The sequence below is a fragment of the Atractosteus spatula genome, chromosome 6, assembly GCF_055471065.1.
Source record: "Atractosteus spatula isolate fAtrSpa1 chromosome 6, fAtrSpa1.hap1, whole genome shotgun sequence".
Classification (NCBI taxonomy): domain Eukaryota; kingdom Metazoa; phylum Chordata; class Actinopteri; order Semionotiformes; family Lepisosteidae; genus Atractosteus; species Atractosteus spatula.
In genome coordinates this window covers 59,608,972-59,636,495 of record NC_142711.1, presented here as the reverse complement: position 1 = coordinate 59,636,495, position 27,524 = coordinate 59,608,972, and the positions used below count along the sequence as shown (strand labels likewise).

The 27,524-nt window shown below is 38.3% G+C and overlaps 1 protein-coding gene across 1 annotated transcript; it reads left to right on the top strand.

Moving 5' to 3' along the window:
• itprid1 (ITPR interacting domain containing 1) lies at nucleotides 1-27,524 on the top strand. The gene is made up of 17 exons (XM_088918732.1): nucleotides 1-228; nucleotides 2,872-3,021; nucleotides 3,747-3,795; nucleotides 6,040-6,083; nucleotides 8,592-8,645; nucleotides 10,392-10,443; nucleotides 11,930-12,016; nucleotides 12,523-12,725; nucleotides 13,453-14,018; nucleotides 14,820-14,886; nucleotides 16,060-16,172; nucleotides 20,097-21,404; nucleotides 23,469-23,596; nucleotides 24,048-24,159; nucleotides 24,943-25,287; nucleotides 26,753-26,814; nucleotides 27,258-27,524. Exons 2-16 carry the CDS (start codon nucleotides 2,901-2,903, stop codon nucleotides 26,798-26,800), a joined length of 3,297 nt encoding a protein of 1,098 aa, XP_088774858.1. The 5' UTR covers nucleotides 1-228; nucleotides 2,872-2,900; the 3' UTR covers nucleotides 26,801-26,814; nucleotides 27,258-27,524.

The following is a 27,524-nucleotide window of genomic DNA, read 5'->3' as shown; positions in this document are numbered from 1 at the left end:
GATCTCGTTACAGACACTTACAGTCCGTCTCACATGACAAGTGGGCGGACTGGTGCAAAGGCAGGAGAACTCGTGCGCTTCTGTTCGCACCGCGTGGCCCGGACAGACGACGCTGACGGCGGTGCGGTAGGGTAGTTCACGAGAGCTCGTGGTAAAAATGTCAAAATGCTTCAATTCATTTTTGTGCCCCGGATGTGCCTTGTAACTGAGGAATTTATACCGCAATAGGTAAATAACATCCTTTATTTTTCGGTGACTTTATATTGTAAGTTTTACTTTTAAAACCATACAATTAATGAGCAGTACAGCGTAACGCACCTAATATGTTCTTAATATTGAATTGAATGGAGCAAGTACTGCAACCTTAAAAAGGTGGGTAAATATAGATATACAGTAGCAGGAGGAATAGTCCTGTGTTCACTAATCTGTCAGTCTGAAATACAGGTAGATACGTAAACTGCTGTATTCTCACGTTTCCCTTTCTGTGCATGCTTTTAGGAGATGCTTTGCATTAGTCTATTTTATTTTTCTTTATGTATGGGTGTATGGGAATGTTTTGTACTTAAACGTTAAACTTTATATGGAGCTTTACTGTCTTATTATATGATGCAGTTTGTGTATGTGCCTGCTTCTATTAATACTTTTAAGTGGCACTGCTTAAGCCCTGATATAATCATTTATCAACTAGTTGAACTATTAGCACTTCAGTTGTAAGATATGTAAGTGCAATAGATGAATCTTGAGTTGTGATACTTAAGAAACTGTTTATGAAATGTAGTATTTCTAGAAAGCACAATTCAAAGTGAATAGTAACAATATTTACCATTAAAATATGTAATAGCAGACATTTCTGATCAAAATCTCTTTCATATTTAAGCAAGCATGTAGAGAACTGGGATTTTTATAAGGTTTGAAAAATATAGGAAGGAAGAAAAATATAAATAATTGAAACATTTTAACTCCATTACTAAATGTAGATGTTTAAATTGTAAGTAACTGGGAAAGTTTGGTAAGATTTTTATTGGGCAGAGGAAAGCACAAACTGAATATTTTTTTAGTTCCTTTTTTACTAATTAATTGTGGTTTGGTAGCAGATGTCTCATTAAAATATTTGCTTTTAAAAATATATATGTAAGGATGAGGAGACATACTGTTTTCAGTATGCTAGGTAAGCTTCTGATCATTCCATGAGTTTGTTTTTTAAAGCACACAAGGGAATTTATAATTTTATTTTTTGCTAATTTAAGAAACTCTAGTCTTTTGAATGAATGATTGTGTTTTTCTTCTACTTTTATTATTCAAATGCAGTACTTTCAATTCCAATCAGTTTAATTGTAAAATGGTGAGATAATGTGGGTTTTAAGCAGGGAACTTCTGTACTGTGAGAATTTCACTTCATAAAAAGCATCTGTACTTTTCTTCTGAATTCATTAGATCTTGTGTAAATGTTTTTCTATTAGAATCTAGTCACCAGGATCCATAGAAGCTGTGGATCTAAATCAAGTCAGGCTATATACAGTATAAATATGCTCATTCCAAAATCAATAATGCTTATAAAATAAAAAAATGGCAAAAATGTTATCTACATTTGACTGAGAAAATAGCTTTATGCCATTAAAACAGTTTTAGTACAGTACATTAGTCAAGTTTAATTATTTGTTATAATTTGTGATAATCCCAGTTGCTGGGATGGGCTCTGTCTTCCACAAGACCCTGAATTGCAAGAAGCAGTTAGAAAATGAATGGATGGATTTATTGAATTGCACCTTATAATTAATGATACTGGTATGGTAATATTATGTCTCCCATTGTATATTTCCTTGCTTAAACCCTGTGAAATTAATTTAGTCGTTACATTTACTTATCTATCATGGGGCCAGTAGTGATGTGCTATAGTAATTAATGCCGTGTCACGCATAAAACATGTGATTGCAGTGAACAACTACTTATCAGAGTGAATTTGCATTTGCTCTAGGTTGGTATTTTAAAATAGAATGCCTCAATCCCTTCAGCGTTCCAGGAACAGAGTGCAGTCACTGGGTTTTACACAGACTATGTAGTCAAACTCAACAATGCCTGGCTAGTATTATGCCTTAGGCGGGTTCTTAAAAATAACACTGTTGGCTCAGCTAGACTTTTTTTTAAATACAAACTTCACTGAGTGAGTGTTAAACACAGTGGCAGTGCACGGTTTGCTGATCTGCCTTTCAAACAATTATTTATGTGTTTCGGTCCTATCAGTACAATATCTACTCTGTTGTAACATTGCGCACAGAAAATGTGTGCTGAAAAAAATGTTTTTAGACATTTTACTTTCACAGGATGAAAACAATTTGTAATAAATTCACATGCTTGTGAGAGCTATCTTTTTTATAAAGAAGCGTAAAAAATTGTCTGCAACATATTTAATAATGTGATAATCTGAAAGTGGAGTTTGACATTATCCGTGGTCAGTGGTGGCATTCAGAGACAGCATCTGGATTATTATTTAGCCCAGGCCACATTCACGTTGACTGATAAATACTTTTGAAGTATTATTTTGAAGTGCGCCATTAAATCTACTAACACAGGAAAGTATAAGAACACATCTTTCTGAATCCCATTGCAATGAGGAATTCTCGCTTTGTGGTAGTTGTCATTAGCACCATTAAAATTCAAAATCAAGAAGTTAAATCATCAAGAAGGAAGCTGTCTTACCTGGATATTTTTTTCCAAGAGAGCATACTTAGCCTCTTCGCAATTTTATCCCATGCATTTGCCTGCAATTATGCATTGCAATTTCGAAAAAAATGCATAAAACATACAGATGTGCCAGAACTATGCAGGAAAGCTGTGATTTTAGTAAATGACTGTTTTTAATGTCTTTAACAGAGCAATATTAAATATTAGAAGGGTGAACAATGATGTGCAGTAGAAGCAACTTTGAGAATGCAAGGCGAGCCAACTTCATGTCATCCAAGGGGCTATGGCCGGAGATGGATGAGCAACAGCTTCCTCAAATACTAACTGAAAGCAAACCTGGTAAAGTATCAGCTGTACAGTACATGTACTGTGGGATGCTCAGTGATACTGCTACCATTTTGTACCTTTTATGGGTAATCCAGTTTAGAGACACCTGCCCTTATGGTGTAGGAGTGTTCTGGGCTTTTTCGATGACCATTTTTGTATGCAAAGCAAGGTGTTCTCATTTTCTGATTTTAGAGCAGATCGCAGCTTGCTCACCACTATACCTGCTGCGCTGAATATCCTTTCATAAGACACACAGGGGGCAGAAAGCAGAGAAATCACTTGACAAGGCTTGCAGCTGTGTCACTTGTCAGCGATGGAGCTTCCATCATGTAGCAATCAAGTGTATTAGCAAAATCATTGTCCAGCAATGATCTGTGCTTCCAGCTTTGATTCAGCGCACTTTTTAGTGCCTGTAAACGCACTTTAATGAAGTAAGTCTTTTGTCAAATTAATGAATTCAGTAATAGAAAGCTCAGCTAGAATAAAAAACCAGCAGACAGTGGAGTCCAGTGGACAAGGATGAGGAAACACCATCTGACATTTTGTCTTTGCTGAGCTAATGGGGTGCAGATACATATTTTGCTGCACATGTAGATGTGTTTGTCTGCAAATATTTTCTATACGTCAGAATCAGAGATTCCTGAGAAAGCACTAAACGTGAGCACTAGGATGAAATGCATTTAATCATTCTGTATAACCTCTGTACATCTCACACTTGGGCCCATTTCTGTTAACAGGAGACTATAAACAAGACAGCATTCGACAGTGGCTGATCTCTGGGCGTACGTAAGTAAGCGGTCCAAACCACAAAAAACAAAAAGCAAATGTTTCACCCTGAAAGTTTTCTAAGACTTTGTAACACAAAATGATCTGATTCTCCAGTTCCCTTTCCTTCCAAAACGTAGCCACACAAACCCAGTACTGCCTGTACGGAAATGAACCTTGTGTATCAGAGACCATAAATGTCTGTGGGAAATGGCATAGTACTCCTTAGGCAGTGCAGTGTGTAGTGTGGGCCCTCTCCCCCTATTCCACCGGTTAGCCACTTCTGCTTCTTCATGCAAGATTGTTCTGCTTCTTCATGTAAGAGGCCATGTTCTCCTGCTCTGAACTCTTCGGTGCCTCTCTTTCCTGGACTGGAAGTTTTCACAAAAAAGAGAACAAATGAGTCTTTCCTCTGGGAGCAGGACCTTAACATCTGTTTGAGTCAGATTAACTCCACAACTCTGTCTCCTAGTTAAAAGTAAAACATTGACTTCTGAATTTCAGAAGTTCAGCATCTCTCCTCTGAGATCTCTGCCATAGGTCTCTTTTTTTGTATTGGTCTTTCTTCAGTCACCACTTTCTGCTGCTGTTTTCTTCCTGCACTTCGTTTCTCCGCTGGCTATCTCTGATGGCTGGTGAGGAGTGTTTCTTTTTGTCTTATTTCTGTGGATCAGTTTTGAAACAGTAGAGGCTGCGTCTGCAAGGGGGATCACTGTGTATAGAGGCAGTTTCTTCCTCCACTGAGTGCTGTCCTCCGCTGTAATGAAAACACGCTCCCAGAGGTCAGCTTTCCCAGTCTGTGCGCTACAAAATCCCGAACTTCTGTCTGGAGCTTTGTGTCAACGCCCCTGCATTTCATTTCCGTGCCACGTCACACATCCATATCCCCCATGCGCTCCAGCTTCTGTGTCCATCATGTTATGGAGCGTCAGGAAGAACCTTGTGCAGGTCAGTTCCGTAGACCAAGAATGAACAAAGCCGAAGGGGCTAGACGAAAGTCGGAAGTCGGTGAGGCAAGCAGTGTCAGGATCCAGAGCAGGAGAAGGGGTTATTAGGTCTCAGGAAAACAGCAGGCTGCTCAATACCGAGCAGTGAAGTGAGAGTTGAAGAGGTTGGAAATAGAGAGTCATGTGTGGAATGTTGATTGGTAATTAACGAGGTCCGGCTGTGCCTGTAACACATCATACATCGATGTCTCCCACACTCTTCATGGCGTTCGTGTCTCAGGCACTTTGTGCCTCTGTGCACCTCATACATCCATATCTATCATGAATACCTCTGTGCACTCCACATATCCCATCATACCCCATGCTCACCTTACCCACACGCATTCCATACATCTGTGTGTGTCAGCATTGCCATGATACCTAGCTTGTACTGGTATATGACCTGACAGGAGTTCCTCTTCTTCAGACTGCTACATCATGCTCTCAGCAGCAGAGAAAACTGACCCCCCTAAGTGCTGGCCTGTCATACCCACACTCTAGGACTGGTCAAGAGTCCTCCACAGATAGGATGAGCATCACAAGGGGACCTGGAAATCCGAGGAGCTCTCTCTGCACTGATGGCTTAGGTCTCCAGCCTGGCAGAGTTACTGGTGGGACAGCAGTAGCTCCTTCTCCGTTTGGTGACCTGTGGCTTTGGTGGTCCAGCTCCTGCCCATTATCTACAGATGCAAGGTCATTGTTCCATCATGTCCGTGGCGCTGCTCTGTCTTCCACGCTCTTAGTGGCCTGCATGGTGGACCAAACCCCACAGCCATCTGCTCTGTCAACGGCAGCTGTGCACTTCAGACTCCCGGGACATGCCGTCGTGCAAGCTGGCTACTCTCTACACGTCAGTCTGCCGCCTTCTCCTCTTATCAGGGGCTCCAGCCACCTCTGTGATGGACCCAGATCAAAGATCGTCCCACGCCCTGGATATTCTTACTCTCTTTTCGGTATTGAGGGCTCCTGCTGGCAGTGCAGGGGAATAGTGCAGTTGTATCACCAGAAGGTGAGGGAGTACTATGTGCTGTGTACTGTACCCTGTCTCACAGACGCCGTTGGCAGCTGTGACTCACAAGCCGACAAGCCGACTTCTTTCTTGCAGGGAATAGCCCATATGCAACGAGCGCTTTGCTCCGTCAGGGATCCAGGGTCACATCTTAAACCAGAAATTCTCTTTTGCATCTCACATAACATGAAGCATATTTTCCGGAGCTTTGATGCAAGCAAGCTGCGGTTCTTTTTTTTCTTTTCAATTGAGCTTGGCTTCTGTTCGCAGGGAGGATGCAAATCAAGACACAGCTCAGTGCTTGGAGCAAGCAGGTAAGAGAGACTGGATGTTTTTTTTTATTTTTGTCTTTAAACCTAATCTGTAATTGTCAGAGTATTTAAAATCAGCCGTTGACTATTTTCTTGTTACTCTTTTGAATTTCGCTGTGATTCTGCATGGGGTTGAGAAGTATTTCCTCATAATATTATCATCTTTCAGTTATTGCTTTCTCTCTCTGTACCCGTCAAGAGTGTGTGTCTGTATGCCAGATCTCGAGTTTTTTTCCTCTCTTTTTCTTTTTTCTTTTTGTCTGTATATGTTTCTTTGACCAAATTGTATTCGAAGATGTCTCTTTAGATTTTGAATTTTGTTTTGTGATTCTTTTGGTTAATGACCTTTTAATGGTTTATGGCTGCTGAAGGTGAGATCCAAAGAAAAGTTTCTTGCCAGACTGTCGAGGGGATACGGCTTCAAAATCATTGTTGGTGCTATCATTCCTGTAGAGAAATATGTTAGTGAACTGGGAAAAGCAGTAGGATGTAGAAAACATCAAACTGGCCTCTAGAATGAATAAATCAGTGGTTGTATTTTTGAGCAGTGAAGATTTTGTTCAGAGGGGTGTCAAGAAGAGTTTAGTTTCTGTTTTGCTTCTTGTAGTTCCAAAGATTTCAAATGTGCTGCCATTTCTGAAAAAGCGATTCATTGAAATCATGTCTTACTGTATATCTGAATTATTCCATTTATGTTTAAGTCTCATTTGACTAAACATGTTGTATCTTTTAGAGGACAATTATATTGTTATTTAATGATCCAGATATACATTTAAATGTCTTCTCTTTTCGGATTAGTTGGAGTGACTACATTGCTGTGACAACCTCAGAGTTCATAAGATGTTTTATGGGCGGATGACAATGCTACATTGCAAACAGCTGAGATGGAGAAACAGTGCTGAGGTTGAGGCAGACATACAAGTGCTGTAGTGAAAAGCTAGCATTGCGCGTACTGCCCATTTGGAGGAGAGGTCTAGAAATGACAGAGAGACTACAGTATGAGATTCGGAGGAGAGAAGCAGGGAAGAAACATGGGCTGAGCTACACCGACAGTTTAGACTTTATCCACCTCTAATTTAGTGGATCTGGGGGGGGGTCAGTTCACACTAATGACACACAATGTACATGTGCTAAAACAGACCTGGAAGGATTTCTTTATCTAGACTTGAAATCTGTGATGAGGTTTATTATGCCGACAGAGCAAACATACTGTGTGCCTGATAGGCCCATTTTTAATTATTTTTTTAATTTTTGATATTTTAGCAGCCTCCAAGCTCTTTGAAGTTTTGACATAGTTGACCATAATTATCTTTTTGCTGTTTTTATAATATTTGGCTTTTGTCCCCTTTTCCTGGGGAATAAAAATAATGTTTTTATTTAGCCAAATGGTACGCCTAGTTCTTCTGTTCACATTCAGCGGGGAATCTGATATGGTAGCCCACTTTCTAGAGTCTTGCACTCTTTATATAATGAGGCCCTGATAAATACATTGCATATATTGCTAACTGGCCTGTATATTCCAAATTCCAAGACGAGTTAAGGTGGTGGCTAATGCAGGTGACATTTCTGTGATTGTTGAGTGAAGTTTATATTCAGGATATAAGTCTCAGGAGGCTTTTGAGAGAGTTTCATCTGTGAAGGTAAAATGGGCTGAAAGCAGTGTTTTTTAAAAAGTGGAAAGTGGGAAAATAATAATATTGTGAAACTGTCTGGAGGATTGCAGTGGCACTGACAGGTATTTAGATACTGTAAAACCGCTGTAATCATTTGATTCATAAAAATGTGTGTTCCGCAGTCATGATTGTGCTCCTGAGAATTTCGGAGAATTGAACATTATTATTACGTTATATAGATTGATGTTAATTACATATTACATATATATTTATTTATTAACCTTTTTTCTTTATAGAAAAAAAACATTATTTTCTTTTTACTTGTATGGAACTGAAACATGCCAAACAATATTTGGTGCTGTTCCAAGGCACAGAGTTAATAAGAAGTGTTTCATTGCAATCGTACATCTCCAAGCAAGGTCAAAACATTCAAAACAACATGCAAAACCAGCATGTGGGGACAAGGAAAACAAATACACAGGAAACGTGCATTCAGGGCCATTCAGTATTTTTAAAATAACTTTTTTTTTGTTAATACACATTTGCCTTTCTTTGGCAAAATTTGAATTGATATGCATTGAAAGCATTTCTTTATTAATTGCTTTTTTATGAAGTATTACATAGACAAAACTATGTTCTCAGATTTTTCACGCTATTCTAGTAACAAATCGACCCTGTTTGATATGTACTGTAGTTGCTGATTGATTCGAGGATCTCATCTTACACTCCCACCACCCTGTGAGTAAAGAAATGCTTTCTGATTGTGGTTATAAATTCACTTCCACATTGTTTCCACTAGTGCCCTTAGATTAGTGCTTCAATCGTCATTGTTATTTTGTGTACAAACTGAGGTGTATGAGGTCATATTTTGTTATATTGTTTCTCCCTATATTGGCAGGGTCTCTGAAGAGGCTTGTCAGTGCAGAGGATGACTTAATTTTGGGTGTTGAAGGTAAAAACTGTTATATATTTTTTTATATTTTTCCTAATGTAAAGTAAAATCTGATTTTTGGAAATATGTTGCATTTGTTTTTTTTATGTACAGTAAACGATATAGGTTGTGGAAAGCAGTTCTGCTTACTGAGGACAAATTAAAAGGAGATACTTCCAAAATGTTCTTTTCATTTTAATGACATCTCCTTGCAAAGGGTGACCTTCCTTCCAGTGCTCTTACATTGTTTCATCTGGAATTATGGAGACATCTTTCCATGTTGGAATACATACTGAATAAGGGGTTTTGACTTAAATTAGTCTTTAAATTAATCAGGATTTTCTGTTTCATTAAAAAAAAATATTTGTCACTGTTTTCCCATTGTGGTTTCAATATGTAATTCACTGTTTTGAACTGTATTAACAAGATCTGTACCATAGATAAACATCTAACATGTATTCAGTATTTATTTCTGTTTATCACATTTAAAATACCAAGCCTTTCTATGGTACATTCTTCACATTAACACGTTCCAGGGTACTTTATCGATCTGTGAGGGATTTCTGCAGGTTAGTGACACAGCAGACTAAGGCTCCAGTCCCCTCTAGTAGAAGTTATCAGCCTCTAACATGCCTACAGTACATGTAGTGATTTGAAGAACGATGAGAGGAATGTCAGGTCTGTATATCCAAGTCAGGATGAGCTCTACGATCATGGATTCAAGCTGGGGTCATGTCTCAGTAGCTGGTGTGTGACTGAGATTCCTCTGGCACTGGTGTGCAATGGGGTAGCCAGAGTATCTCAGCTCTCAGAGGCACAGTGACCCCCAGAGAGAAAGGGCTAGTGTTCGGGTTAGGCTGAGGATCATTTAGGACAACCATCTTTTTGGGAAGAACTTATCCTGTGAAGGACATTATAAGAAACTTCAAAGTCATTCTGAAAGATCACTGGTAAGTAGTGAAGAGAACTCTAGCTGTGGCAGTCTACATGTGCTGAACCCAGTAAGGTTTATTAAAGGGCAGTAGCACACATTCTATCAGGACATTTCTGGGCTACGTGAGAAGGAAAAGGTTTTTGTTGGGGGGAATTTAAGCACTTGCCACCCGGACAGCAAACAAAAGACATCTGTAAGTGGGATTGTTGATTTTGTGGTCTCCCAAAATCACGAGAGGATGCATGTGCTTAAAATTGTTTAACTATCTGCCTGCCTGAGATGAGTATTGGCAAACATTTAGTTAAAAAAACATATAGAAACAGATAGAAACAAACAGAAGCCATGTTTACCAAGAATAGGGTTGTCACACTTAAGAGCATTTAATAGAGGGAAGTCCATTCCAAGAACAAGAAGAGCAAGTTTAGTCTTGACACATTGAACCACCGGCATTTTACCTTCAGTCTGCTTCAAAATCCTCGCTGCTCATGGACTTTTCAGTGAGTTGGCAAACTTTGAAAAAGACGTTTGGGACAAAGTAAAATCCTGTAGTAGGACGGGCTACAACCTTCCTAGAAAACCAGACATGCAGTAAAAAAAAACTGATAATGTTCGGAGAAATGAACAAAAACAAAAGGAAGGATCAGGAACTGCTATATCTTGTGGACTTAAAGCACTTGCAGTTTAATAAGAAGTGATACTTGAGAACAGTTGTTTTACAAGAGATAATGAAACAAATCAACAGATATTGAAAACAACCATAACACCAGTTCTAATTTATCAAAGATTTAATGTTGAATCAATGTTGTAGTAATATTTCTTCCTCTATTTTTCAGCGTCATTATATGGACAGAACACACCTCGCAAGACGGTACAAGAATATCTAAGGTAAATGTTTTTTTTGTAAATTTCTTAATTTTGCTTACATCCATGCCACTGTCATAAAGCAGATTGTCTGAAACAGTAACTAAAGTTCTGTATTGTTCTGTTCATTTTTTCAATTGTTAATGTTTACGAAACGAGCAAACTGAAAATAAATTGTCTGATGTAAAAAATTCCAAAAATATAATTTTCAATAAATACAATATCTTTATTGAATATTTTTGTGCAAGGCTTTATTCTTCCCGTGCATAAACTATGCAAATGCCAATTGACACAGGTATTAGGACTCATATATTGGAGTAGAGAAAAAAGTCAACTAAATAGACATTTTAGCATGTGCAGCTGTCATTTACTGAGTCATGAATACAAGTCCTTTCTTTTGAGTCATTCTGTTGATACTGTGAGTCACAAATGCAAAGAAACTGTTCAGTGTAACAAAACAAGCAGTGATGGCAAACCATACAGACTCCTTTATAATGAGCATGGTTCCACTGATACAGATTTAACATTTTAAACGTAAACATCTGATAAACTTAAGACTGGTGCAAAAGTGGAGTGCTGTATATTTCACATGTATTGGGATCATATAGTCAAAGACACCTGAAAGCTCATACAAATCAACATTGTTTGAAACGAAAGTAGTTATCTTTACTTGTGCTAACAGTCTATCAAGAGTGCAGTCATACTGGGGAAAAAGGAACATGTCACATGTTGGTGATGGATGAAAAATATTTGCCTAGCAAATCTAAAATAAACTAGGAACTGAGTGTTAGCGTAGACCTCCTTCCAGACATCAGTGCATGATAATATGATTTATTCTTTTTAATTTATTGTTCAATATATATTGTAACCAGTAAATTGAAATGTTTCGGGTGATATTTACAAAATAATGATTTTTATTTTTTAAGGTAATGGATTATGCATGCATTCTAAAGTTTGTGTAGCTAGAATAAAAAGACAATATTAAGCAGTGTCCTGTATGTACTTCCTTAAAGGGGAAAATATGTAATTTACTCTCTCAATTGCTCATTAGTTCACTTCATTATTTATGTGATCAATTATTTATTCTGTTTTCAAGAACTGCGAAGTTATTCTGGAGTGACTAGTGCATAATATAAACTTATTGATCTCATGAGTTTGACTACAACATTACACATTTTGAATAGAACGTTTTTTAAATTTAAGTTAAACATTTATAGTACTTTTGGAATTATAATCTGTGTTCAAGTTTTTTTATTGATAAATCAACATTTTCAGCTAAATTATTTGATGAGTTTGATGCATCTAAAACTGTATATCCCAGTTCTTTAACAACAATTAGATATATTGGCAATGTTTTTTGAAGTACCTAAATTTAGGAGGATAATTATATGTCCTGCTTATTTGATGGATTGGTAAACATGCACACAGAATGTTTTCTTTGGAATATTCATGTGGAGGTGCAGTTAAATTTATATGTGAGAGAACAAAAATTATTATGAAAATGTTTCAGATCCCTGAAGCCATCCTTAGGAAACCCTTTACTGTCAAGGTGGAACAGTTTGGCATCATCACATTCAGCTGCTTCTGGAATAGTAAGGTTAGAATTGTTTTTAAATTCTGCGTCCTCATTACTAAGTATTCAAAAATAACATGAGTGGTTACAAACAAGTGTAGGGTATGAGGTTTATCTAAGAGATTTCACTCTGTTTCATTCTGTTTAGACTGTTTAGACTTTACATTAAAATGAAGAAAAAGTGAGCAATTTTGTAACTTTCCAATCTATGTGTGTACAGTACACCATAAAGAGACTCAATTACATTTTTATGCAGCCGCTTACTGTAGAAAATGACAGTGATTTGACTGGCATAACCATTTTTCCCTCCCTGCAGAATGTGATCATAAAAACATCTTGAGTCTTTGAGGATAGAAAATGTTTCTGATTTGTGGATACTCAATAGTGACATCTGGTTCAAATAAACTTCATAGCAAGTGGCCTTCTTTTATCCCTCAAGTAATATTTAAATGTTTTTACAATGTATGTACTGTATATTTTAAATGTTTTTTAAATACTGTATATTCATGTCTCTATGCTTTCTGATCTAGTGTCATGGATGTGTTGGAATTTCGGCATGATGACCCAGAAGAGCTCCTGTTAGACCTGGGATTTGGCATGGAAGAGCCTGACATTTCTATTAAAATCCCAGCGCGGTTTATCAACTATGCATCGCAAGCAAGGGGCATCAATATCCAGGTCTTCCTGCAAGCACAAAAGACGCGGATGGATATTGAGAACCCTGACTTCAGAAGTGAGTAAAATAAGTGATGCACTTTTCTGATGTAGAATGTGACAATTTGGAATTTATCACTGTACATTTTTATGCAGCCTTTCTGTAAAACCGCAAAACTAATTTCCAAAGTGTTTTCATCCCAGACAGAAGTCTAATTAGTTCTCTCCTCCATGGACAACCGCAGATCTGGTATATTTGTGAAACTCAATTTGCGAGCTATTGCATGGATTCATTTCTTTTCTTTTTTCCTCGGAACAGTATGAATGCCACTGACACAGATTTGCATTTTCTGATATCTGGAAGATCTGTTGTCATATGGAGATGACAAACTGCTTCATGGCACAGTGATTAGAACAAATTTGAGAGAGATTACTGTAACTGGCATTTTCCTCAATGAGAAGTTTTCAGAGATTATGAATACTCTGGCCACACAGGAATTCCCCAAGTCAAACATAATGCACTTATGGATTCACCATGTCTTTATGGGAAAGTTTTGGAAAGGCTTGTATAGGGAAGTTTATGAATGACATCTTTTCTGCTCTCCCTCTCTCTTTATGTATGTGCTTACTGGTTGTGTCTTTCAGTCAGCAGTGAGGTTAACTTTTAAAGCCATCCTCCTTGTGTCACTTGCACCAGACCGTAAATACGTTAGTCTCTTTTTCTTTTCAGAGCAAGTTAAGATGGCAGGCCAGGCTTTAATACGAAAGCAGGCGCGGCTAATGCATTTCTCACGCGTGGTTTTCAGTTCGCTTCCGTCAGCTGGAGGTTTTGCAGCAGGTGACCAGTGCCTTTTCCTCTCTGGTCCACAACGGGGGGGTGGCGACGCAGCCGCCGGGCCCTGCGGGCGGGGGGGCTGCTCAAGGAGGACCTCCGGATGCGAAGGACAAGAGAACAAAGGTCGGCATGCTTTTCCGATGGGCCTCCAAAAAGACCATCAGTTTGGGACAGACCGGACTGGGGCCGTCCGGTGTCCCGGAGTCCGCAGAGCCTCCTGAAACCGCGCCATCCCCCCGGAGGCCGGCTTTCAAGCGTGCAAGGCCGTGTCTCCCGGAAAGTGCGTCCTTGTCCCCGCTGGAGGAAGAGCTCGGCCCCGCCGGTGACAAGATGCCCATATCCTGCCCTGAGGACTTGGCCGGACCGGTGAACGACACCCTGATGTCTCGGCCTCCTCCAGAAGAAAGAGAGCCAGAGCATTCCCTGGCCTCGGAGACAGGCCACAGAGTGAGAGCAGCCAAGGAGCCTCGCTATGGTGCTACAAGACGAAAACAGGGAGGAGACCGAGAACCTCCCGAGTCCTTTGAGATGGAGGAGGTAAGGTTTTGTTCTTTTAACGGCTCTTCTGGTGTTCGGTATCACTGAGGCAGCATTTGCTACATTAAAAAAAAAAGTGTTTTGGTGTTCAAACATGCCTTTCTGTTGGTATGCTAATTCAAAATCTCTCCTTCATCAGAAAAACCTTTGAAATATTTCTCATGCTGAACAGCTTGTATGAGATTTCAGCGATTTTCTGTGATTTAAAGAGAGAAAAATGGTATCTGGTTACACCACTGATCGTTGTGTGGACACAACAAATGTTAACAAAACAACTGGAGATGTTTTTTTTTGGCTTATGTAGTGTGTTTCTATCAGGTTCCTGTTGATATTTAGTATTTTGGTATTTTTGAAGAGGCAAGGATTGTGCACAATGACAAACACCTCTCATTATCAGAATGTACTGGATGCCAGTATCTCATCGTTCTCTTCGTGTCACATCCTGTATTTTACACACAAGCACAGCACTGAAAGCCAAGTCAGCTTCAGGCATCATAGACTTTCCCTCAGCTGTCTTTTAACTGGTGAGAAGGGTTTCTCAATGAAGCGTTTGGTATGTTTTAAAGAATAAGTGCTCTGTTCAGCGTGGTTAAGATATTTAGTCAGGCAGGAGAATTAATTCAATCCTAAACCTCACCTCCTCCATGTGTTCATCATTTGCTGTTTATAAGAATGTGGTCTGTAGCACTGTGCCAACCAGGTATGTCCACACATGAGGCTTTTCTCTGGAACGTGTTGTAACTGTATTTACAGCTGAATGTCATGATTTCAGTTTTTGTATGTTCCCCTTCTTGACACCAGATACACAGCTTTGATGAAGGAAGCATTTCAGGGAGCATCACCGCGCCAGGAGCAGAAGAAATTTTAGGTATTTATAAGACTCACTTAAAATTAGTTTAACAATTAATAGTAATAATTAGGATAAATAGCCACACTGTATGTGTTCATATTGGTTCATCAGTCTATAGCTAATCAAGTCATACCTCTCTTTTGTTTTATTGAATATTTACAGTATTGAAAGCTTTGTTTCACACAGAAAAGCAATACAATTTTAATTAGTCTTAAGAAGACTTTTTGTAATAACATGACTGCTTGTTGGCATTCTAAGGGTTTGCTTATTGCAGTGATCCCTGTGAAGAGCTGAGAGAGTTCAGCTCTTTCAGTCACAGCTCTAACCAGAAGCTTATTTGAATTGAAAAAAATCTTAGAAGAACATAATCTGACCAAAGGAGAGTGTACTACCAAAAACTCCAATCAGAGTAAGAAAGAAGACAGTGAATAAGAACATCCAACGAGTGCAAACTGGAATTTTTTATCACTTAGTTACAATTGCCCTTTTCTTTACTTTACAAAGGTATCCAACTTAAATGTTTCTGTTTGTCTTTCCTTACTTCCCGAATCGGAAGGGTTACATGCCATTTGGGCTAAATGGAAAGCAACAGCATACAGTGGCAGCTTACTGATTATCTAATCTTTTTTGAAAAAGGCAGTCAGGAAAACAAATTATTTCTTTTGGGTCTTAGCTTTTCTTTTTGCAGGGATAACTGATGACAAACTTCAGAAGTTAATGATATAGCAATTAAACATTCAGAGGAAAAGCAAAACGTTAAAATGTTAAAAAGAAAGAAATGACTGTCCGTGCTATTGACAACACATTTTACAGGTTGTAGGAGCTTAAGTGGTGGAGCAATGACTCCCTCTGCTGTTGGCATCCATTAAATTCACCATCCGAAACTGCAGATTGAACCTGCCCCCTGCTTACAGTACTTCTTCTCACATGCATCCTTTCCCACATCTGCGGTGGTGTTTATCCACTGTGCAACACCTGTGGATTAATGAGTATAACATTTTAGTAGATGTGAGCATAACAACTCACCTATCAAACATTGCCTCAGAAAGTTCAATTCAATTCACATTTTTGTCAATGAAGAAAAGAAGTCTTGTAAAACTATGTAATTCGTGTTCGTTTAATGTGGAAACTCCTAATGCTTTTCCACAGTATTTTGTGGTTAACGGCGTTGAATCTGTTCCTGTCATCTAGGAGGGGGTGTTATAAGGACAAACAGTTGCCAGTCCGACAGCAGTGGGTTTCTGGAAGAACCTTTTGTTCCTTCACTTCTGCCACAATCATCACCTGCACCTGAGGTATTGAAGGTAACCTTTGGAATTTTCTTTTGACTGCTTCTTTTTTGACAGATATGAGACAGAACAATAATGCAGATTAGTAAGTATAAAGTGCACAACACGTTATTGCAAACTAAACTAAATATTGAAATGCAAATAAATTTGGAACAGAAGCAAGCTTTAAGCTGACATTTTCATTGATACATCATACTCATCTCCGTGAATGCCCATTGCTCTATTTGTCATAAAAGTTTAATGCTTCCTGACTTAGAAATGTTTCATTCTTAGTCAGATATGTGGGTTTATAGCTTGGTCCAGTGGATGGATAGAATAAAACATTACGATCAACAGACAGAATATAAATCTCAAATTTCAGAGTACTGTATAACGGCCTCATCTGAGAATAAGACGTCGAGCAAAATTTACTCTTCCCATGGTACCCTGGTCTTACACAGGAGTAGTTATCATTGACAGATACTCATTTAAGAACATACATTAGCTAGGAACATGCAAATAACCTCAATGGATGGTCAAGGACACCAGAATCCATCCACCAAGGACACATCCAGAAAAATGAAGAAAATGATATCATCATGGATCATAAACAGCCCTCAAAACCATGGACACTGTTAAGATGTCTTTCCCTTTATCTAAAGTCCACAACCCATTTTAATAACAAGACGATTTGAAATGGGAGACAGATAAGCATTGGAGGCTTGAATATAGGAGAAAAAACGGCAAGTCATGATGAACCACAAGAGCAGAACCTCCACAGCCACAGCTGATCTTAAATCCTGCCATTATAGCAAAAAGGAAATGGATATCTTCAATTTCAAATCATATGAAAGCCTTGTTTGTAAACAATTAAGTCACTGGTCTCAAACTCAGTAAAATCTCTGTAAGGTCATGGGCCCTGGAATGCAGATCTGAAAGTTTGCACTTTCCAATGTGATTCTCATGCTTTTCTCCAAAAGCCCAATGGGAAACGGATAAGGTCAGACCTCATTTAGGGATAAATGAATTGCTCCCCAGCCCTTTGAGTAAAGAAATGATCTTTCTTTAATTTGAGCAGCTTTACAGATTTCCGGGCCTGAACCCCCAGTGAGCAAGCCCTGGCGACCGTGGCAAGGAACAGCTCCCTCAGATTATAGTAGGAAGAAACCTTGAGAGGAACCAAGGTTCGAAAGGTGGAGCCTATCCTCCTCTGGCCCTCACTAGGTTCAGTGAAGTGTACAGAAATGAAAGTCGTCTATATTGAATTACATGGTGGGAAAAGCGGACTAGTATTTTAAGCTCAGTCAAGTACGATAATGTCCAAAAGTGTCCAGAATGTTCAGTTAGTTTCCTTCGGTTGTGATTTTCACTGGGAAGTTGAGTTTGTGGGGTGGGGGGAGGAGAGAGTACGCCAGGGTCGGTCAGTCCGGTGGCCTTGTAGAGTCGAACTTACTAAAACTTGCTAAAAAGTATGAGTGAGAAGCAATCAAAACCACCGATAAAAGCTCTTGCAAATAGATTCTATAATGTTTGGTTAGAACTTTTGATCCGACCGACTCAGTTTTGGGATAAATTACTGTGCGGTGCACCTCGCCATCCAGGCCCTAGAGAGTTTCCGAAAAAAAAAAATTCAGATAGGAGGAAGAAATCATTCAACCTAAACTTACCTTGGGCCCCAAAATCCAGCGCTGACCTTAAAAATTGTCAAAGTAGTGTGAGGATGTTAACCCTAACCTTACCTTGGGTGTCAACTGAGCTACTGTAAGTTTAACTAAACTAAGTTTAGTAGAACTTTAGAGTCTGGCAGGTGCTCAGGTGAGCAGGACTGCAGTTTTGGCTTTAGCAGAGGTAGGCAAGGAAGAGCTTTGTAGGCAATCGGCTGTGTGATTTAACGACCAGTAGGAGGAGCTGGATTCTGGCATCCAAACCGTCCAGCTCAGGAGGGAAGGAGTGAAAAGAGATAGCAAAGTATTAGTGAATGACAATGAAAGCAGAAATTGGTAGGTTGCATGGCCGGCGTTTTTTAAGTATTTATCTGTAGGCCTGACTAAACAAATATGTTTTTAGCCTAGATGTGATGCATATTTCCAAAAGTCCAATGCTTGTATGTTCCCAAAACACAAGAAAATGGGTCCAGCGGCTTCTGATATGCAAGCGTGGGTGACCAGAGGAGGGTTGGTTTTGCTTCAAGTTAGAAATGCATTCATTGGTGGGTGATGTTTTTTTAAAAAAATACTGATTTCTTCCCATTCACCTTTCCACCTGGGAGGGCCACCCAATAACTAAGATTTTAGAAGATTTAGAAGATAAATTCAGTCATAAAATAACCGTGTTATGTCTTGAAGAGGTTAGTTCTTTCAGTTAAATTAGTTTACGTACAACGTTCATTTAATTTCTTCATGAATGAAATGAGAAAAAATAAATTTGAACAAAAACACTGCGCAGACTGAAAAATTGCAACGATTTCTCCCTTGCCCTGTAAAAATGCCTCATAAATAGTAAGACTTAAAATGGATGTGACTTGGAATTAGACCCCAGGGAAACGCAACACCAATGCTAAGAGGCAGAGAAGGAGGATAGTGAAAATGAAAAAAAAAATGGAAAAGCAGGATAGATGATGAAGAGAACAGTTAGGAAGGTGACAATGGAGTAAGATTCAAGATGCATTTCAGAGAAACTGGACCTTTCAAGGACAATGGAGTTGCAGATGTCCCCAGCCATTGTGGGAGAGGCAAGTCAAACAAACGTTGGCCAAACATTGGTGCGAAGGCAACCATCGTGAATGTTGGCATCCAACATAACACCATTTCATTCTGAGAAACGCTGGGGAACATTGCATAATGTCATCAAACAGCTGAACAGATGAACTATTGGAATGGATCCACAACAGTGGAGGATGTCTCCTTCTTTTGAGCCAGAAGAGAAGGCATATCCACCAGAGAAAAACTCAAGCAGATCCTACAACACCATGAAATTTCATTGTCCTTTTGGAAACATGTTAGAAATTTGTAATGACAACGGACCAAAATATACTGCAAATATAATACATATGTATCATATGAAACCATAATAAACATTTTCTTCTCCCAAAATAAAAGAATCCACTATTGTACTGTATGTATATTCGTATGGAAACACTTTAGAAATGCGACACTAGAATCGTGATAATGATGAAATATGGGTCATATACTGTATCACAGTCAATTGATATTATTTAGCAGTAGTTGACATTGGTACAGTACATACAGTATCTGTCCAGCTTATTACAGTATGTGGGCCAAAATTCATTGATCCCAGGTCCTTGCAAGAAGTTTTGAGTGACCTCTGTTATGCGAAGGATGAGTGCTGAAAGATTAAGAGAAATAAGGTTGGGGTTACGGGAAATAATAACTGAGGTTGGGGTTGTCAGAGCAACAGGTCTCAGTACATGGTCAATGTAACACTGTGCAGTGAAATTACCATCAGTAACTGCAAGCCAGTTTCTAAAGCCTGCGTCAGTGTCTGCTAACCAAATTCAGAGACAGTGTACTTCTGACTTTACTGAAACTCATAGTATTGTTGAAGTTTGATTTAAGCTGTTGAATGCACGTCTTTAATGAAGCTGTACTGCACATGTTCAAGCAAGCATTTCTTACCATGCATGTATTTGTATTCCTTAAAATAACAAATAATGAGATAATAACATTTCAACATATCACAATATCTTAGAGTATCATAACTGATGATATGCAATACCAATTAGTTTTGCATAGTAATAATTGTAGGTGAAATTGTGAAATTGACTTTCTAAAGTGTTTCGTGTGAGACATACAGTAGATGTACATAATCATAAAAAAGTTGCTTTGTGATTGTAATTTGTTTTTCTCTAAAACAAATTTGCAGTGATGGAAAATCTAAAAGAATATGGACTGTAGTACAAAATTAGATTCTCATTCCCAGAAATGTGATCTTTTCTTGCAGGCATTGCATACAATATCTGGAGACAGCATAGACAGCCAGAGTACTCTGAAGGGAAGCAAGGATCTATCTTTCGCAAACACAGAATCTGAAGAAGCAGAACATACAAAGACACCCAAGCTGATATCAAGTGACCACACTGATGCAGTTTCAGATCTGGGATTTGGGCATAACAAAATATGTTCTGGGACTGATGTGGACACTGAAGACCGTACAGAAGACAGTAAAGACTGTGAAATGCAGAAATGTTTGAAAGCAGAACAATCAGAGGGGTTATCATTGCAAGACTGTGGATCCAATGTAAATGTGAATGAGGGAAATTTAAATGACAATTTTTATAACAAAGAAAATGGAAAGGCAAAGCGACAGCTGAAGACTAGTACAGAAACATATGCTTCTGACTTAAATAGTCTGATTCCCAACAGAGAAATGGGAACAATATCTTCTTTGGACTTGAATGTAAAAGTTATAAATGAAGAAAATCAGGTACAGATACCTGCTTTCAAAGAGGGAACAACAGCCTGGTTGAACCGCGGCACAAAGGATGATAAATCCCCATATGAAGATGTTACAGAGACACAAACATTAATTCGGGATGAGGAATTTCCTGTTACACTTGGTACTAAACGAAGGATTAGTGATGCTTCTTTTGATAATTCTGAGATGGAATGTGAAGGGTCACAAACAGAAACCAACCAGAGATTTTGGCAAAGTGTAACTGCAGAAACAATGTTTTCAGACTACAATTTAGGTGATTTCTCTCCACACCCTATTCCAGATTCAGAAATCAAGACAACTCACAACATGAAGGACTCACACATGCAAGCTAAGTCAGGTTTTAGGTCCACCAGAAGTGTCACTGTGCAAATGCCTTCGAATCTAGCCTCGTTTTCCCAAAACAGTGTAAAACAAAGTAAAGACACTTCTTTAGGATCTGTCGCACAGACTTTCCAGCGAGTCCAACAAAATTCCTGTTTCAACAGAAATAGGTCTGATGTTCAAAGTGTTCCTTGTTTAGAACACCAGAATAATGTTTATCAGATCAATGCTGATCATCTACATAGAACAGCACCTAAACATGGAATGCAGAGCTCCAGTTTTAGGACAAAATCCATGTCTTTGGATACTGGGCTTGACCATGATGAAAGACAATATGAGGAGGTCGTCTCAGGCCAGGTTTCTTGTTGTTGTCGGCATGAGCACCATTGCAGCTGCTGTTCATCCCATAGCTCATGCACTTCAAGGGAACATCACATCAGTAAAACTTTGGAGCTCCTTCAACATGCTGTAAGAAATTTTTCCACCTTTCCGGTAAGCCAAGTGCATAATTCCATTTTACATAATTCATTTAAGAAGAGAAAAAAAAGATGAGGTATTTAATATTTGGTTGGTTTGTACAATAACATATACCCAATTTACTGTGAAGGAGAGAAGGCAGGTACAGTACCTCAGTTGTGGTGGGACACAAGATTCATTGGATGTACTATACAGTCACATTTAGCATGGCCAACATTAGCAAATGTGTAAAATGTCTAAAAGAAAGCAAGACGATGACTCTGAGAAGCAATAGTGGGACAAAAGTTAATTAGCTCCGTCATTTCCAAATGACAATATGTTGGGTTTTCTACATCAGCCAACCGCAGGAGCCATTGGAAACTCTGGAAATTATGTGGTCATTACTAAGTGATTAAGTAACAAAAGACAAAACAAACAACATCTCAAAAATACAGGGCATGCTTAGAAACCAAAGATTTCCTTTTGCTCAATTAGACCTCAAAACCCCATTGCATAATTGAGATTCTGTATCTCCCAGTAGATGGCATTCTAAATACAGAATCGGAGATTTATACATCGCAGTCTGACCATTTAAAAACTAGGTCTGCTCTCTCTGTGGGGAGACTGAGGTTAATTAAAAAAGCAAAACAGACAATGAAACCTAAACTAAACCTTTAACTTTCCACTACTCGTAATATACTAAATTTTTGATGTTATGCTGTGTTTATAACAAAAATCCCTCAACAAACAGAAGTACCTTAGATTTTTTTATATTTTCCATAAAAGCCTACCTGCTAACTCTCTCCAATGAATATCTTGTGTATTTCATGGTTTTCCTAAGGATCTTAAAATCTGAGCATGAGGAGGACAGATTCACAATGGCTACGTCTGACAGTGTTTGTGTATAAAACACCTTCAACTGACATGAAGGAAGGCTACAGGGAAAGCAATTAACATCTTGTAAACATCTAAAGTCTGTTAGTAGAGCATTACTGCCTTAATAAGATGCACCTCTGATAACTTTTCCCTCTGTCATTTCCTGTTATTGGGCTTTGGAAAGACCTCTCACACAAGCTATCTGAGCTGGAAAAGTAAGATAGATATCAGATAAGATAAGATATAATTCGAGCAGAAGCATCAGAGTCACATAGAACCTGTATAATAAGAGAAGAGAACTGAGACATGAGAATTCAGGAATATTATTGTTGCAGTTTATTAAAAGCCTTCTTTTACAGTTGTATTAATCCTCACAAAGTTGTATAAGATATTCATTATAAGTTATGAAACATAGTAAGATATGTTTTAAATATATTTTTTGAAGTGACAAACATAAAATGCAAAAACCTGTTATTAAACATACAGTATACACCATGATGTAACTGCAAACAATTCTTCTGAACAGCATTTCTCAACAGATCCTTGAAGGACTAAGTATTCTAGGTGTCTTTTCATCATGATATTTCTTTAAAAATTGAGGAAGGGAGTGAATGATTAGTTCAGTGTTCTTACGAAGAGATCAAATGAAATGAAAACCAGAAGATTTTATAGTCACGCAAGGACCAGAGTCAAAGAATTTGTTGAAAATACATTATACTGTATTTGTATGCTTTATTAATTCTATAGAACTTAACAAAATGTTTCTATATATGCATGTAAACCCCATGCTCTATGTACAATATAAAGATTTGTGATTTTTGTTTTTTAAAGTATTGTGTTTTTTAATTATAAATACGGTTATTATAAAAAATGGCTTTTGTTTGAAGAGTACAAGGAGTAAATTAAGGAAATGGGATACATCTAATGGTATTAGGATACGTAAGAGTACTAAGAAAATACTTTATTAAACAAAACAAAAAACTTAAACTTTAAACCCTGTGTTTTAGGCAGTGACTAGTTCTGGCATATCAGAAGACAAGAAGTGACAATTATGCATATATGCATATAGCCCTTTAAAAGTGAATACATTATCTAGGAACAATAGAATACTGTTACTATTGCAATGGTAGATCATAGATACTGTGTGTTGAATAATATTTTTTCATGCATTCGTGTGTAATATTTTAATAAACCACGTACATTATTTGAATTTTGTTTTGACAGTACACGCTGGAGGAATTAGAAGGCTTGATAAGATCTTTACGGAAATTTCGAGAAACGTTTGTGGGAATTGAGGAACAACTTGGAAAAGAACAAATTTCAGTTTATGATTTTCTGTCAGATATTGACAAGTAAGAACAACTCATCTACTTTTTGTTCTCCGTCTGAAGAAAAAGTATAATAATAAATGACATCAGTGATAAAAAAGTTGACTGTAAATCACGTTACCAACCTAGCATTAAGATCAGAAGCCCAAGATAAAAACATAACTTAATTAAGTTATTTATGTATGGATCTTATTTTAATGATAGAAATGATAAAACGACAAAAGGACTAACTCTAGTTTTTGCTGGTGGGGATACCAAATCATTCTGGGAGCCAGGTATACTTTTGCAATCTTTGGGGTCTCTACAAATTTCTTTGAAATAGACATGCCAATACTGTATATTAGAAGCTATTCCAAATTTCTAAGTGTCAGCTGGTGAACAGTTTGGCACAGAGCTGTAGGAACCATGAGAATTAATTCCTTTTCATTGTCATAATTTTTTGTTTGCTAATTTACTTATTTTTATTATCCCTTAGAGAGGAGGTCAGGTGCATACAAGAGTTACGAACAGCTGTGAAAGAGCAAGTAAATGAGCTTGAGCTTCAGCTAGCAGATCTTGCCTTTAATTATGATGAAGGATTAAACATGGTAAGGATATTTCTGAAGGCCATTATATATAATCTATGCATACCAAAAACTGTATTTTCATCTTTAGTAATTTGGTAGAAGTCTTTTCTTCTATTGCCTTATTTTCTGAATGATTAGGTTTTTGTTTATTCTTATGGTATTAATTTTACATAGGCATTGTCTATTTTTCCTGATTATCGGTTAACAATGCTTTGTACTAAAAGCCATGCTGGATTGATTGATATTTTCAAATTTCATGCAAAAATATAATGTTTCATGGTTAAGATACATACTATACCCAGGTTTGAGATGAATGGGCTATAATTGACATTTATTTTGTATTTAAAGTTAAGGGGAAGCCCTTAACTGATTTGTGTCAGACTTCAGGGCAAAGCCTGAAATGAACACATGAGATTTCTTAGCATTCCCCGGGTCGTAATTTATCTAGCAAGTGTAGCTGAGTAGGGGAAAACCGAAGAGCGTATTGTAATAAACAGAGACACAGAAATGTCCAGTTAAAATTATTCAGTAGCATTTTAGAAGAGGAGACGCCTGTAAGGCACGTTATTTACTGTAGGTATGAATGATAAACTAGCACTCACATGACGGACAACCCCTTTATGAAGGCTGGCCAGGTACGTAAACCCTTTTGTAGCACAAAATAAATATCATACTGTTCATGTATCACGACTATGGAAGGTATAAAGTATTAATTCGTATTTTTATTCAGCATTAAACTATCAATGCATGTGCTACGGCTGTCTCTTATTCTGAAGTTTTATCCTTGGGCTCTTTTATTTCCAGCAGGTGCACAGGCTGCTGGATGAGCAGTCATATCTTCATGCACAGCTGAAGATAAAAACACCAGAAAACCAGAAGTCCACCTATTCCTCCCTGCCAGATCTGGAAATCAAATCAACAAGGAGTGTCTCCACACAGTGTTCTCTCCTGCCAGAGATTCACCTCCAGGATATACTGCCTTTAAGGGATGCAGCAACAATGCAGGAATTTTTACGAGAGACAGGAGATAGAGACACACATCCTGTGGAGGACAGCACCCAGGTTGAGGCGGACATTCATGCTAGAGAATCTACTTCCAAAGCACTCAAGAGGCAGGAAAAAGTAGACTTTTTGGCATTTCTACAAAATGTAAGATGACCATGTCTGTACTGCTGCATGTTTGAATTCAAAACGTTCCTTTGATTGCTGATGAATGATGAATCTCGTGTTGTCGAGATTCTTTTTTGAGATTTGATTGCAGTTTTTTAGTAAAGTTAAGTAAATATGTGAGCTACTGTGACAGTCCTAATGCGAAGGGAAGCATGAAAGGAGGCTAAAGTCTGTGCCAGTGTTATGGGAGCCGGTCCTGACTCCCGAGTAGTGTGTAGTTTAGGACCCTGTGCAGACGGTATAATCCGGAAGTGACTGGAAAAGGGCTACGGGAAAAACAGTTAGGAGAGGAAGGGATGGCGAACAGGGGGCGGTGCCGACAGTGATCGAGGTGCAAGGGGGGAAGCGCAGGTAAACAAGTCCAGAACTGTCCGAGGGGGAAATCCGGGTGCAGTCCAAAATCCAAAGCCGGGTGATCCACAAGACAAGGTTAAAATCCGGAGCAGGATCCGGAACAGGAACACGAGGTTAACAACAGACTGACGAGGCCAGGCGATCCGGGCCCCGGACTGAGCTGGGTCAGGATGCCGATCGGAAACCTAAGCCCTCAAGCCGCGGACGTAGGGCGACTTGATGCTAGGCAGGCCTCCGGGCGTCCTTCTTCCAATGCAGAGCCAAGAGCTTAAGAGGCACATAGCTTATATAGTGACGGGTTAAACAGGAGACAGGTGCACGTAATAATGAAACTAATAATAAAAGGTAGTAGTGCCCTCTAGAGAAGGGATGACGGCTGTGACAGCCAGCTGCCATTCTGGTGTTCTGAAGAGCCTACCTCTTGTGCATCTGTATTACAGCTTGCATTACTGTAATGATAACACTTCTGGTTTTTGCTCGGAAACAAAATCTTAACGTCAGATGATAGCACATTACATCACCTCACTTTCAATAACCAGTTATCCAATTCATGGTCTCGGTGGCCCGAAGCCTATCCTGGGAAGCATTGGGCACAAGGCTGGATATACCCTGCATGGGATGGATGCAAGTCCATTTGTAGTTCACACATAAACTGTACACAAGCACGCACATACTCACACCAGAGTTAAACTTACAGAAACTAATTAACCTAACATCATGTCAATGGACTGTGGGAGGAAACCAGAGCACACAGAGGAATACCACACAAACAAAGGGAGAACAGATAATGGTACACACTAATTTATATAATCTTTATTTTATTTTTCGGTAGCAGTAGCGGAAACATTTCAGAATGATTTCATATCGCAGAATATCGCATATCGCAGCTCGCAGAAAAAGACATTTCATTGCCAGCAACTACTGCTGCACGCCGTATTGTTGTGCATTTGATAAATAAACTTTGACTTAGTATCAAAATGGAAAAGGAACAAAAGAATGTGTAATGTTGGTTCAAAGTTCTCAGTGTGCACTGCAAGAAGTTGCAACAGTAAGTGGTCCCTTTTTAATTGTTTTTTATTTTGTCTTTTAGTTAAAGGATTCATTCCGAAACTCCTTCCACAGGGAATCTCTGGAATAATAGCCAAGTGAAAGGTAAAACGTGCTTGAAGCCATTTTTAACCATTACAGCTTTCAAAAGAAAGACAGTTTTTTCCTTTTTAATTTGTGTACATGCATGCAAATGTTTGTCAGAAACAGGGTAAATAACATCAAAGCCTGATGCACAAAAGCATCTGTTCTTTGAGCTAATACATTTTAAAACAATAATACATTCTTAAATAATGTCAAGGCATGCCTGCTTTGCTCCTCCAAAGACCAATACCAAGGACCTCCACAAAGCATGCTAATTTTTCTTCCAATAAGAAAGACATTTTAGGAGGTGTACAAACTGACTTGAGCTATTTACAGTAGATATACATGTAATATTTTCTAGATGAAGGTATTAAGTTGGCTGTCTAAATTTGCTAGAAATTGATTAAATATATTGGGATGTATTTTCCATAATCCTCTTCAATATGGATTTTGTCATGTTACAGGTCCCTGCAGCAGTCGCATGGGAAGAGACAGTCAAATCCAGCTTTATTTTATACTTTTTTTTTGGTTTTGTTTCTGCAATAAATCACAAAGCCTTTAATTTTATTTAAAAAACATGTAATTTGTCTTTCTCTTTGTTGCACTTTAAAAAAATAGATTATTTTATGTTTGTCTCAGTACATGCAATCTCTGAAGCACTGACTTCAAAGGAAAGTTGGAAAGTCTCTAAAATTTAGTTGAAATAAAACATAAATATTTCTAACTATGAA